At 36.9% G+C, this 15,209-nt stretch overlaps 1 protein-coding gene across 1 annotated transcript; it reads right to left on the bottom strand.

Annotated features, from left to right (window-relative positions):
• Nucleotides 1-63: 63 nt before the first annotated feature.
• On the bottom strand, nucleotides 64-2,383 carry LOC125252096. The gene is made up of 4 exons (XM_048165130.1): nucleotides 2,156-2,383; nucleotides 1,366-1,557; nucleotides 1,121-1,217; nucleotides 64-1,028 (listed from the first exon to the last, which is right to left on the bottom strand). Exons 1-4 carry the CDS (start codon nucleotides 2,180-2,182, stop codon nucleotides 73-75), a joined length of 1,272 nt encoding a protein of 423 aa, XP_048021087.1. The 5' UTR covers nucleotides 2,183-2,383; the 3' UTR covers nucleotides 64-72.
• Nucleotides 2,384-15,209: the final 12,826 nt, after the last annotated feature.

The raw sequence follows: 15,209 nt of genomic DNA, 5'->3' as shown, positions 1-15,209 counted from the left end.
ATCTCCTCTAAGTGCTACAGACAATGGCCTTTTTAAAAAGTTAACATAAAAATACATAAACATACAAATTATTTAATTTGATTCAATGTACACATCCATGTAGCTGTTGTAATAAAACAAATCTAGTTTCTCCTTCATTTCTGTAATAAAGTGATTATCGCGCCATACTCTCTCTACAGTTAATGTTGTCAGTGTGTCAGTGACAAAGTCGCACCATTCCAGTCCAGACACTGCCAATTGGCCCTGAACCTGCCAGTAATAGGTGTGAGAATGCCTCAAAGTGGCATTACCATCCTGCATCTTGAGGTGAGCAACCTGAGACACATCATTCTTTGTGCTGCATTTTACCTCAACAAGACCGAATGGGGGTGATTCTGAGGGATCATACACCCTCCCGTCTGGGCTGGCTCCAAGATGTGGTGAGTTGGGATGAATGATGAATCCTACAGGCAGCACATTCACACGCATAAGTTCAGCATAGTATGCCAGCACCTCAGACTCCATCAGCAAACCACGCTTCATTGCTGTTGTTTGTCTCGCTGAGCCTCTGATCATTTGAGCAGCTAATGCCCTGGCTGCGGACTCCTGCTCCACACTTCCCTTCTTGTAGCAACATGCACCCCGAAAACGACTGGCCGTCAGCCTTGAACGTCGAAGCTGTGCCCATGCAGGACATTTGGACTGCTCTCTTGTTCCCTTCTCACACTCAGAAGACATTTCCGCTGACACTTGCAAAGATTGGAGATGCATTAGCTGATGTATTGTTGGCACAAATTGCAGGCTAGACAAACTATGCTGCATCAAAGGAAGAGTTGGGAATTCTGGAGCCATGTGGTGCAATATGAAGCCAGTGTTTTTTTCAGGTGGACAATGATAGGACATTGGTGATCCACGTGGCACAGGCCCAAATTTCGATGGTGTCAGCTCCAGCTCCTCTGAGTCATCTAAAACAAGAGCCATGAGACACTGGGGGTGCAGCTGGCGGAGTTTGGCTCCTGATGCCATAATGTCAGGATCTGGAAGTGGTCCTTTAGAAATAGATAAATAATAACAATCAATTATTGGTCAAACAAAAAATGAATACTACTAACCATAAAAACCATACAGGGAGAATTGGCACCTGAATATGCTCTGTACAGTGTAGACCTCAGACCACTCTTGCCCACTGTTTTTGGCTTTCGCACAACAAGCTCACTGGCAGCTTCAGGATGGATCCCCTTAAAAGGTAAACAAACAGTTAAGTTAGGCTATAACAACAGACACAATTATTAGAAAAAATTATTGCAAGTAACCAAATGTTCAATGGTCATGCTGATACACAAATAGAAAAAGAAACAAGGTAGATTAATTTTATCACAAACCCACCTGTGTTCTTGGTCGGTGCCATCTCTGTAACTCACTAGTGCAGGCCAGAGGAGGTGGAACAACAGGCAGGCAGAGCTGTGAAAAATGTGCAGTCTGGTACAAGAGTGCAACTACATGGTTGCAAAACCCTTTTCCAGCCACACAACTACATCTAAAGGCCGTTAAGTTTGCCCTTTCTGTTCCGAGTGAGATCTACACAATCGTAAGAAATAACAAATGTGTTAGATTACAATACTTATATTATATCATTACATCTGTTGACATGATCGCTTACTCTGAACTTACTGAAAAAAATGAAAGGGCTGCAACCGCAGCAAGAAGAATATTAAACACCAGGCCAAAGCAGCAACTTCAGAACTTCTGCCAACTGGCATTCTGTTTACTATCAAACCTCCAGTTTGTGAGGCTCCTCGTTCTTCCTCATTGACCTGAAGCATCTACCTCTCACTACAACCTGTTCCTCGAGTACATTTGATACTATGAATGCCAAAAGGAAAACAAAATAGTCTGTTTTACAAAACTTCACTTATGCTGCCTTAACTTGTGCTGCCAGTAAAAAAATATGCTACACATTGCACCGTTTACTGTATGTATCTAATTGTGAAACAAACAGCTATACTATATTATAGCATTATCATTATAGAAAAATGCAAACTACAAATGTATGTCGCTGTGATACAATTCATTTTCAGACATAATGAAGAACACTAATGTCCAGCATAACATGGTATTTGCGGTAGTTTGCTAAACGCTAACGCTAGCTAGCATTATAGCGATTGGCTTTATTTACCTTGGTAATCGTGGATAAATTCTTCATGAAAGAATTTGTAGCCTTTGTCTAGTTTTGTGGTCTTGGTGGAGGAATTTGCATCCACTATTTTTACCACATCTGCAAAGGTGACTTTTGGCAGATTTAAAAGGCTAAGAGAAAACACTCTGCCGGTATACATTTTGGCGAGTAAGCGCAAAGCGGAAAAACGTTTACACGTCCATGACGTATTTCCGGTTTTTGTGAAAAAGGTCTATAGACAAATCCGGCGAAACACAGAAGTAAAGCAGCGCCGCCATTACTGCGTGCCTTGCTGCTAAGGAAGTAGCAGAAGTAGCGTGTTGGTCCCGTAGGCTGTAGCAGATGTTAGCTATATAGTTTTTTTTAGTACGTATGCTGTCCAGTGATGCCAGGCAGAGCGTGTTGTGTGGTTGGTTGTTTTAACAACAGCACAAAACTACAGGCCTGGAATAAAACCGTTTGTGTAATCCACGAAGCTTTGTTGCACATTGACTGCCCATGTTTACGGCCATACGGATTGCACAGAGTTCCTGGTCGAGCGGAGGACCAAGATGTGCGTCAAAAGTGGATGAAACACATAACCGAGATGGCTCATCGCATGCCAGATGATTAATAAAATAATCTTCAATACCTGTAAGAACATGTATTTTATTGCTACAACTGGTCGTGGCTAAGGCCATCCTTAAAAATATTTTGGTTTGCCGTAACAGCCAAAAAAATAAAAAAATGGTCAGTAGGTCGTAAAAAATGTAAAAAAAAAAAAAAAAAAATTTTTATTGCATCACAATAAGTGTATTGTGATTGTCAAAACATTTTAGTAACTAAGCTGAATTTTATTAGGTTTAGTGACATGATGTTACAATGTTTACATGGTAGGCTACAATTTCTGGTAATCTACACTTTTTTATTATTTTTATTCAATTATTATCATTTAATTATTATTGTGATTTGATTTAATATTGACTCATTTGGATAAATATTAGCTAGGCTACACAAGGTAGGCATTCATTTTTCTCAAGAAAAAAACAACTCACCTGACTTAATGCTGTAAACATACAGAGAGCCCTATCAGCTGGCAGTATTATTTAAAAATAACAATTTAAATATAATGCATTTTTTATTATAATAACAACTTTATTTAATGATATAAGTAAAATATAATAAAGATGTAATACAGTACACATATCAGCCAAAACAGGTTCTGTGTGAGGGGCTGCTAGCTGACAGCGTTCGGTCATTTCTGAGAGATTTACCTCAGACAGTGTGAATACATAAATCCATTTTGAAAAACATGTTTACAAGAACATAACATTATACGTCGTTTGATGTTGTAATATTTTTTAATCTGTATTTCTAGCATGTCACATTTACAAGCACCAAAACGGTATTTATTGAATTTCGTAATAAAATTGACAGAATCTGAGAGCTGAGATTTTTTTCTATCATAAGTAACCTGCTCTGTCTAGTCTGTCGGTCTCTGTGTCCTCTTTACTTTGCGATTTTTCTGTGCGTGAGAAAATGGATGTGTGGCGTGAGAGCATGTGAAAAGCGTCAATTGCGTGTGTCTCACATTTTATTGCATTTGTATTAGCTGTTTGAAGAGTAAAAAAAAATCTGTGGGTCTTAATGCAATTACAATCGGCAAGTCTGTCGGACTAAAAGGGGAAAAAATAATTAATTTGGTCGGTCCTAAATTGACAGGGTCGGTCGGGTTATGGCAAACAAGAATATTTTTAAGGATGGCCTAATAATTATTTGAAACTTAAGCTTGTGAACATATTAGCAACACAGCTAGTAATGACAGCGTTCGGTTTTATTGTTGTCATCAATTAATACACTTCTTAATTACATTACATTACATTTTTACATTATTACATTATGTTGTCAATAAATTACCTTTATCTGTAAGTTTTGGCCACTGCCTGACATCATCTACACAATGTTCCCTTTCACCAGACATTTTCTTTAATGAGCAGGATGCGCTTTAATTGAAATGTCATTAGAGGGCACCGGCCGGCAAGTGTCACACCGTCACACTTCGCAGGCACGCAGTAATGGCGGCAGGCAAGATGGCGGCGCCCATAGAGTTCGCGGCGGATTTGTGTATAGAGTGCCCCAGGGATGACGCGTTTTTGTAGGCAAAACCCGGAAGCGAGTTAGCATTTTAGGACTTCCGGTTCCAATGCCATAAAGTCTATGGGTTTTTTGAATGGGTTTTTGCTAAATCGCCTGAAATAAGGTCTGTGGTAAACAAAGCCTCTAAATACTTTCACATTTTGATCTATGACATAAAACACACCAGTTATAACCCACTTGTGATTTTTTTAACTTTTACTGCGTCTTCAAATCGGCGGTTGCTAACAAATTGCTAAAAGGGACTACTTCCTTTGGCGGGGACTTTAGACGTCATCATTAAAAACGGGACATTTGGACAGCATTTCTCATGAAAAAGTGGATAAGTATTCATACACAGTGCAGATCATAATCAGTGAGCATGTTTTTAAATAGAGTTGTTTTCTAAATAAAGTTTGAGGACGCTTGGTGGTGACGACGTTGATCCGCGACCATGGTGTGCTGTAGTCCGTTTATAGCCTACTGTTAGCCTTTTATATCTGACGACTTTATTTAGGCTTCAAAATCTATAAATGTTGTGTTAACTTGTAAAGATTATCTTGATAGACAAAACGTGTAAGTGTCATAACCCTTTGTTAAACACAGAGCTTATTTTCTGCGATTTTCCAAAAGTCTATGGGAAAAATGAATAGGCTTTCAGTAGAGGGAACCCACGCGCCGCTAACTTCCGGGTTGGCCTACAAAAACGCATCATCCCTGGGGCACTCTATAGAAACAAGAAACGAGGCACAAGAGACGCGCATTTAGGACTGCGCATGCGCATTAGTTTGATCCAGCCTGAAAAATACCGTTATGTCATGATTTGAGTGTTTAGAAACAAAATTTATGAGAGTTGTCAGATTTCAATGGTGATTTCAAATATGAAATTTAATCGAAAGCTTGGCAAACAGCAGATGTATTTTTTTTACAGCCATCTTTGATCATATTTAACAAGGGGGCAAATAATTCTGACCAGCACTGTAGATAGGTAGATAGATAGGACTATTCTTAACTATATTTATATTGAAGATTTTATAACATGCCTCTTCATGATATGAGAGTTTTAATAAGTTCAACTTTTTTAAAAAAGGCGTCTCTAGACCTTGCGTAACTTTTAACTGCAAAAACACGTTCTGTGTGACTGGTCCAAAGATAAACAGCGCATTCTTACTTCAGTGTTGCCTCGTGCATTCAGTTTAACAGTATTAACAGCAAGCCAAAGCCAGAAATGTTTTAAATGAACAATGCATATGCATTTTAAATACTTGCATTATATTCTTGCGGCGTCCATGCAATAAATGCACGTTCTTGAATTTTAACTGCTCATCATATGACCCATTTTAGTATGCGTCTGCGGCCAAATGGCACTTTAAAATCAATCAGAGCTTTAGAAATGTATATATTAATATTTACAAGTAATTTAGGCTACAACCCCCCGTAATTCGCACCTTCATAGCATGCACATTTTTTTGGCCTGTTTTGGCCCGTGTGATTGCCAGCCTCTGCTTTTCTGCCATACACTGAAACACGTGAGTGTAGCGTGCCTCGCCGTATATATTCAGCTAAGAAAATAAAAATTAGCCTACTGCAATTTTATTTTATTTTTAATTATTATTATTGTTTGGGTATTCTACAGCCCTTCATCAAACTTCTCAACGCATAGCCCACCTCAGATTGTTTTGATTCAATGCACAAATCATAAATCCTAAATTTTGATTGGGTGGGCAAGGCAGATGTTTGGGTGAATGCCCATGCCTAGAGCCAGCCACGGTTCATGTATACAATTCAACAGAGACTCTACTTGCTTCTTATGCTTCTGCAAAGGGAAATACACCTGCATATCATCTGCATATAAGTGAAAAGAAATTTCATGTTTGTGAAACATTGACCCAAAGGCGTAGCATATACCAAGAAAACAGAATCGGACCAAGAATGGACCCTTGTGGAACCCCGCTATACAACAAAACTGATTGTGAATAATATTTACCAACATTAACTCAAAAGGTTCTATTTGAAAGAAAGGACTTAAAGCATATGAACGCAGTACCATGAATTCCCACTACCTTTTCAAGTCATAAAAGTTGTCTCACGGTCAATGGTATTGAACGCTGTGCTAAGGTCCAATAAAACAAGTACTGCTGAGGCCCCTGAGTTGACCGCAGTCAGTAAGTAATTTAAAGCTCTCATTAAAGCCAACCCAGTATGGTATGCCCTAAAACCTGACTGAAAGATTTCAAGAATTTCATTTGAAACAAAAAGGTCTGTTTGATTCAAAGCAACCTTCTCTAAGACCTTTGATTTACATTTACATTTATCCATTTTGCAGATGCTTTTATCAATCAAGCGATTTGTCATAGAGAGACAAATAAACTCAAGAAGTGCCAATAATACAAAGTTTAAGACATTGCTTACAGTAGCATAAAATGGAAATGGGAGGGATTAAGGGAAAGTGAAAGCATAGGATTTTTCTTTTTGATTTATTTATTTTTATGATGAGGTTAAGTACTCATGGAAGAGATGAGTTTTCAGCTGTCTTTTGAATATTGTCAGGGATTCTGCATTCCAGATGAAGGTGGAGAGATCATTCCACCAGCAAGGAACTGTGAATGAAAATGTTTTTGGAGACTTATTTTTGTGTCTCTCTGTGATGGCACCATGAGCTTCTTGAGCTTCACTTACTGATCAGAGGCTTCTGGAGGGTTGTAGACTCGTAAGAGTGGAAGTAGGCGGGTGCTGAACCTGTGGTAGATCTGCAAGCAAGCATCAATTAATTGAAGTAGATGCTGCAACTGGTAGCCAGTGGAAAGAGATAAACAAAGGTGTGACGTGGGCCCTCTTGGGCTCGTTGAAAACAAGATGTGATGCAGTACTCTGAATCATTTGTAGAGGTTTGACTGCATACGATGGAAGTCCAGCCAGAAGAGCATAATAGATGCTTTGATAAAAAAAAAAAAAAAAAAAAAAAAAAAAGTAGCTTTGAAATCGGCTGATAGTTAGATACAGCAGCTTGGCTTTTTTCAAAAGAGGCTGCACAATAGCATGTATAAAATTATTAGGTACCACCCCTGTTAAAAGGCTATATATTATAGATAAAATGCTGGGTCCAAGAACAGCAAAAGCTTGCTTTACCAATCTAGCTGGAATAATATCTGAAGAACAGTCATTTGGTTTCATCTGGCCAATAATCCTGGCTAATGATTTAAGGGAGATCGGTTCAAAATGGTTGAAACTAGCGGAAGAGGTACAAATGAGTCAAATGATCCAGGTTTAATTTGCAATATAATATCAGAATTCTTTTGGACAATTGAATGCAAGAAGGTTTCACAAGTAATAATCAGTGGGTTAAGAAACAAATGAGATGTTGGATTAATTACAGAATCTATTATATTAATTAAAAGTTGTGGTTTACTACTATTTTTCATGATTTATTCTACAAAATAATTTCACTTAGCCATCTTTACAGCATTCTGATAGTTGGCTAGAAACTCACGTAGCATGACAAAGGACACCTGTAATTTGCCTTTCTTCCATTCAAATCTCCTATAGGTTTGTGAAGTCTACTCTGTAAAGTCTCCTCAAGCACATCCCAAAAACTTACACTGAGGTTAAGATCAGTGCCAATTCATGTGTGAAAATGATTCTTCATGCTTCCTCCAAACAATTCTTTCATAATTTGAGCCTGATGAATCTTGACATTGTCATCCTGGAATATGACCATGATACACCTTAATACATGGTTGTTTAAGAAATTAAATGCTACACACTCCATCTTTTGACAGTGTTTCAAAAGAACAGTGTTTTTAAAAGAACCGTTGCCAAACATATAACATGCTAGAAAAATAATAATCACTGTAATGATGACTCAGACATAGACAACTTTATTTATTTATTTATTTTTTTTTGGCCGGGCAGTGTAAATACTTGTGCTTTTTGGTTTGCTACCTCCTCCAGCTCAATTCAGGTTTCTGATTCAGGGCAAAACAAAGTGGTTAATCTTTAAAAAATTACTTGAAACCTAACCTTTCATATGCCTACTCCAAAACCTTCAAAGAGAAACAAATTCAAAGAGAAAACAACAGGAACAGAGCAGTGGCGTTTCCTCCGAGGAGGCAAGGGAGGCAGTGCCTCCTCAAAAAAACTGGATGAGAAAATAGTCGATATTACAAAAATAAAACAATGCAAATGTTACAAAATTTGACATTAAAATCCCCCTGTAGTCAATTATTTTATCCCTTAAAACTCATCTTTGATCACCAAAATGACATATTTAAAGGTGTCGAAGAACATGTTTTCAAAAGATGTAATATAAGTCTTAAGTGTCCCCTGAATGTGTCTGAAGTTTCATCTCAAAATACCCCATAGTTTTTTTTAATAAATTTTTTTAATTGCCTATCATTATAAATGCGCCGATTCAGGGTATGCGGCCCCTTTAAATCTCGTGCTCCACGCCCCAAGATCTCGTGCTTGCCTTAAACACCATAAACAAAGTTCACACAGCTAATATAACCCTCAAAATGGATCTTCACAAAGTGTTCGTCATGCAGCATGTCTAATCGCATAAGTATAATATTTATTTGGATGTTTACATTTGATTCTGAATGATTTTGATAGTGCTCCGTGGCTAAAGCTAACATTACACACTGTTGGAGAGATTTATAAAGAATGAAGTTGTGTTTATGCATTATACAGACTGCACGTGTTTAAAAAATGAAAATAACGACAGTTGTGTCTCCATGAATACAGTAAGAAACGATGGTAACTTTAACCACATTTAACAGTACATTAGCAACATGCTAACGAAACATTTAGAAAGACAATTTACAAACATCACTAAAAATACAGTAGGTGGACAACCAAAATGGGTATTACCGCCGCGCATACCGCCGCCGCAGGGCCGTTGCGTTAACTGAAATTCAGTCGCGTGTAAAAAACTACCGCCAGGTGGCGCAAAGGGACGGATTGGAAAGTGACTGTAATAATAAAATGTCGGTTTGTAAACGGAGATGAAAGGACGAAGTAAAACAACAATAACACTATAATATAACATTTTAACATCCTTAAAAACCATTAGAAAATTTAAAGTGAGAGTTAATTTCAAAACGTGGGATAGTCTTTGGCTACAGTCTATGCATCAAAAATTAAAAGAAAGACCTTTACACAAAGTCTTACTGCATGCTGTTGTCATTAAACAGTCATTAAGCATATATAGCCTATATATATATATATATATATATATATATATATATATATATATATATATATATATATATATATATATATATATATATATATTAGGAGCACACACACGGATTAAAAATGTAATATTTTCATTCTGGTTTGCTCTTAGCAAAAAAAAAAAGTTCCATATGCGGAGCGAAATGAGAACGGTCCAGCATTAAGACCGCATTAAGAGCAACAATTCTTATTAACTGCTATTGTTCTTGATTTTTTTATTGTTGTTATTGTTAGGCTATATATGCTATGTAACGTTTAGTGATTTTGATATTGCAGACTAAAATACCGGCAGGAATATTTTGGCTAATTTACTCATTAAAACCAAAGGTGTTCATCAGTGATTGTACATCAAGAGCAAGGACACGTTGTGTGCATTTTGTTTTGTGCTTTTACCAGAACGAAACGCTCGATTGTCTGTGTGAAAAGAGAACTGATGACAGCAGCAATGAGCACTGGCCATGATTTCAGAAACAACACATTCCAGCAGATAGATTGCCTCTTATTTAACACAGACCTATATCTTTCTTTCTTTTTAGGTACAATTATTCGCTGAGTTTAAGTTAACTTTTGGGACGTTTCAGATTCTCGCAGAGAGCCAGCTGAAAGCGCACCCTATTTTTTTTTTTTTTTTTTTTTTTCAAAAGTAGCCTACAAGGTTTTGTTGTTATTGTGAGCGTACACAAATAAAAGTAGACCATTTGTAGTCTTGCATCAATCTGTATATCGCCAAAAAAATGACGGAAGGCCTGTTTTAAGTTGTTTCAGCTGTCATGAGGAGAAAATCCATCAGAACGCGCCGGCGCTTTCGTCGGCCAGAGGGATAAAAATGTAACCAATTTAGTTTGATATTTATATTTAAATATTGGGCTATAGCCTAATATAATTTTTTTAAGATGTCACCAATGTTGATTATGAAAAGTGAATAGCATGACGGATGCGCAATGTCGGGAGGCATGCAGCGGGTCAGACATAAGTTTGACCACTTCATTAAGTTTTGTTTTATAGTAAGTCTTTCTTTAAAGTGAATTTCGTTTTGTAGAAATTGTATCTTAATTTCAATCAATGTTTCATCAACCACTTGGCTATATTTAATAATTAGGAAGAAAACCAAGAACGTCGGGTGTGGAATGGATTGCGTAACAAACTAAACATGTTTCCGCTGCCTTTAAATAAGGCTCAATCAATATACGTCTTTCTGTTTTAATTAAATGTATTTATTACTTTATTACATGTCTTTATTACTTAAATAATTGATAAGATGTTTTTGGTTGAACAATATATTTTAGCTGGTCTAGTTAGGCACAAATTTGTGTAGTGGCTTATTGTGCAAACTTTTTTTTCCTACCACACGCCAAACTCATAACATTTCTTGCAGATTTAAAAAAACAAAAACAACAAAACAAAACAAAAAAACACGACGCTCCGACTTTTAAAAAATCCCTCCTCGCTCCAGTCAAAACTTCGCACATACTCTGCTCGGCAGCAGACGCTGGCAACGCGCGGGGGGAGGGTTGATCCCATTTGAACTTCTGCAAATCCCCATAACACAAACAAATAAAGAAACTTACTGCAAATACTCATAACAGAGTCTAACAATTGTGTATTTCGTCAGCTTATTTCATATGATCAGATCAGGATGTTAAAATTAACAAAAAGCACCAAGATTGCAAAAAGGTCTGTCACGCGCATAGCTTAGGCTAATATTTTGAGCCTCCCGCCCTCTGGATTAATGGCTTTGGTGACAAACATTTTAAACAAAGTGCCCTTCCCCCTATCTCAGACTTGTCAAGTGTTGCAGAGCAAGCACTGTTAGGTTGGGTGAGTGCTTTTTATACACACAAGATAATGTAAAAATTATACATTGATATATAAATGGAACACAATCGGTTTGTTGTTTTTGTTTGTTTTTCTTTAACATTTTTATTTTATTTCTTTGTCTTTAAGGAACATTGGATGGCAGTAAAGATTCTGTACAGTTATTGTTCTAATAATACAGAGCCATAATGTAACATATCTTGGTCAATTCTTTCGAGCTGCTTTACAGCTTAACCACAGTTTGCAACATCAACAGTTATTGAAATGAACTGAATCAACACAGATCTGCTGATATAAATAAATAGGCCTAAATAAATAGCAAAAACCAAGATTGGGTTTGTACGGTTCATTTGAACTATAATTTAATAATTTATGTTATGATGTTATAGAGGTACAATGTACAGATGCCTATATGTTTTGCATAAAGTAAGAATATTTAATAAAGAATCTTAAACTTCCAACAAAGCATGTTCTCGTCATTTTACTCTTAACTGCAGTCAAAATACAAATAGGCCTATAAAATATTGTGTAGCCCATTGTGGAGAGTCAGATTAGGCGCAAACTATCTATAGCAGAAACTTTTTATCTTAATAGCCTAGCACTTGTTGAATAACAAAATGTTGATTATTGGGATATCAACGTTTTTTGTTGTTGTTCGTAATTGTGTAGCTTATGGCATGCCATTTCTTTTTGTAATGTTTATGAGCGTGTTAATGGATACAAACTGCAAAAAACAGAAAGACATCTAGTGATTCAGCCTTATTCAAAGGCAGCGGAAACATGAGTTAGTTTGTTACGCAATCCATTCCACATCCGACGTTCATGGTTTTCTTCCTAATTATTAAATATAGCCAATTGGTTGATGAAACATTGATTGAAATTAAGATACAATTTCTACAAAACGAAATTCACTTTAAAGAAAGACTTACTATAAAACAAAACTTAATGAAGTGGTCAAACTTATGTCTAACCCGCTGCATGTCTCCCGAAATTGCGCATCTGTCACGCTATTCACTTTTCATAATCAACGTAGGTGACATTTAAAAAAAAAAAATCTATATATATATTAGGCTATAGCCCAATATTTAAATATAAATATGAAACTAAATTGGCTACATTTTTATCCCTCTGGCCGATGAAAGCGCCGGCGCGTTCTGATGGATTTTCTCCTCATGACAGCTGAAACAACTTAAAACAGGCCTTCCTTCATTTTTGGCAATAGCCTACAGATTGATGCAAGACTACAAATGGTCTACTTTTATTTATGTACGCTCACAAAAACAACAAAACCTTGTACTTGTGAAAAATAAAATAAAATAAATAAAAAACAGGGTGAGCTTTCAGCTGGCTCTCTGCGAGAATCTGAAACGTCTCAAAAATGAACTTAAACTCAGCGAATAATTGTACCTAAAAAGAAAGAAATATCTCAATTCGATAATATATTCGTAGGTCTGTGTTAAATAAGAGGCGATCTATGCGCTGGAATGTGTTGTTTCTGAATTTGTATTTGATATTTTAAGGAATAAAAGACACTCCTGCATTTAAATGCGGCTGCAGGAGTTGCAGTTTTTTATGACGTTTTATTAATCCGTCCATTCTTTTTAGTTTCAATGATTTAGCTAAATCGTGCCTTAATAATGGGAGCGAAATTATTCAGAGGCTCACGTTTTAAAATAAAAGATATAATTAATGAAACACGCAACAATTTCTTAATCAGTGTCCAAACAGATAGGCTATATTTTTCCTAAGTAGTTATCTGTCAAAATAAAGGATAGGTAACGAATAACAAAGTATGTTAGTGTCAAAAATCCATACTGTTTTATTAAAGGAGTTTAAAATATAAATAAAAAATGTATTTGTGATAAATATAGGCATAATATGTGAGAAAATTGACATTTTGCATAAAGATAAATGTGCTTAGATGCATTTGTTGGATAACATGTGGTTGAAACGCCACTCAGCGGTCAAAAGCTGCAAATGCACTTTGCGACGCGGCGGCGGCGGCACGCGCGGCGGTAGAAACACCGTTTTGGATGGCCACCTACTGTATCATGATATCAATGATCATGTCAGTTATTATTGCTCCATCTGCCATTTTTCGCTATTGTTCTTGCTTGCTTACCTAGTCTGATGATTCAGCTGTGCACAGATCCAGACGTTAATACTGTCGTAACAGTCGGTGTTATGTTGAGATTCGCCTGTTCCTCTGAGGTTTTTTAAACAAATGAGATTTATATAAGAAGGAGGAAACAATGGAGTTTGAGACTCACTGTATGTCATTTCCATGTACTGAACTCTTGTTATTCAACTATACCAAGGTAAATTCAATTTTTGAATCTAGGGCACCTTTAAAAAAAATTCAAGTGAAAAATATTTCTTCATGACTTAAAATAGCTTGAATGTAACTCTACACCCTTGCCTCATTTAATATACACGAAGCAATGAATATGCAAATTAGCCCCGCCTCCACTCGCTCGTGCCAGCTTGGAGAGTCTAGTGTTGCTATAGTGATGAGCAATTTGTTGTTTGTGTTGTGGATATTTAAGAAAAGATGTAATATTCAGTTTGACAGCTGTGCAACTGAACTGCTTACATTTTCTGATGCTTTTAAATTGTGTTTTAAATTATGAATTGGTAAAACGCCTTTACAAAACGGTCTGAATCCACTTGCATTCTTTTGGACTGCTCTCTCACTGAATCACCTGAAGCGATTTCTCAGTAAAACAGACAGTAACAGGAGAACAAGCAGCCATTTTCCTCTGTGAACATGCGCCAAATGGACGTTTGACAATTTCGTTGCTTTTTGGAGATTTAAAAAAAAACATTTAGATGAAATCCTGCAGGCGCCCGTGCCTTCTCCGTACATGAAATAAATGCACATTCTTGAATGAGCGCGGATTTCCAGCGTATTTACTTGAAGTTATCAGGTAGGCTAATATCTATGGTTTGATCCATCCAAAATCAGAATTTATAATGGACTGAACCAGAATCTCAGAACTTGACGTGCGATTCCACACTGACTGAATATGCACACGAGTCACGGTCACATGCACATGCTCAGAGCAATGTTGTTTTAGCTATGTTTTATAGTATTAAAATATTTCGAAGGACAAAAACATGAACTTTATTGGCTTTACATCAAGTCAGCTGTCACTTTACTTTGGCGTGAGCCCCTATGCGCTCGCACACTTGGCACAGCCCTTGCGACAGTTCTGTCTTTAATTAATATGAATTAATATGATTAGCCTTTTGCTTGACTACGTTATCAAACAGCTAATAATGTGTTGCTAATGTTACACACACCGTTCCTGTTCTTTATCTCAGAGTCAGACAGCTGCCTTCTAACACTCAGTATCCTTACAAACGCTTTGAACAACTCAGAACGTCAGTGGAGAAAGGCATATAGTTCATCATAACATTGTAATAGACTATTGCTAAATCTACACAATTTTTCATATCAACAGAAAATTTACCAGGATAACCTGGCTTCTCTCGAGACTTTCCTGCTTCAGAGCAGTCATAGTTAATGATATGCTAAAGCCTGCCGGCACGTTGTTGTGATTGGTTACAAGGTAGTCTGTGATGTCACAAACACCCACGATTTCAAACTTTAGACTGTCTTTGGTTTACTGCAGTTTCAAACATAAAATACTCAGCAATGGTGCTGATTTGTGAATTTGCACATGGTTTGTCTTAAAGCATATTAAAAGCACTACATAGACATAAACAACATTAAAAACATGATTTTCACCACAGGGGGTCTTTAAAAAGTGTAAAAGTCACTCGTTTTTCAAAAGAAACACTGTCAAACAGCGACACCCACAGGTGAAGTTGCAGCGGGGAGTCCGCGTCTCTGTTAGTGATCGACCGATGTATCTGTTTACCGATATTT

The sequence above is a fragment of the Megalobrama amblycephala genome, linkage group LG18, assembly GCF_018812025.1.
Source record: "Megalobrama amblycephala isolate DHTTF-2021 linkage group LG18, ASM1881202v1, whole genome shotgun sequence".
Taxonomy (NCBI): domain Eukaryota; kingdom Metazoa; phylum Chordata; class Actinopteri; order Cypriniformes; family Xenocyprididae; genus Megalobrama; species Megalobrama amblycephala.
This window is presented reverse-complemented; position numbering and strand designations above follow the sequence as displayed.

Coding starts and splice junctions, on each gene's coding strand:
- LOC125252096 (XM_048165130.1), bottom strand. CDS start 2,182: ATGAAGAATTTATCCACGATTACCAAG. Junction 1,218..1,365: donor GGCACCGACCAAGAACACAG/GTGGGTTTGTGA, acceptor TTACCTTTTAAG/GGGATCCATCCTGAAGCTGC. Junction 1,029..1,120: donor ACTGTACAGAGCATATTCAG/GTGCCAATTCTC, acceptor CTATTTCTAAAG/GACCACTTCCAGATCCTGAC.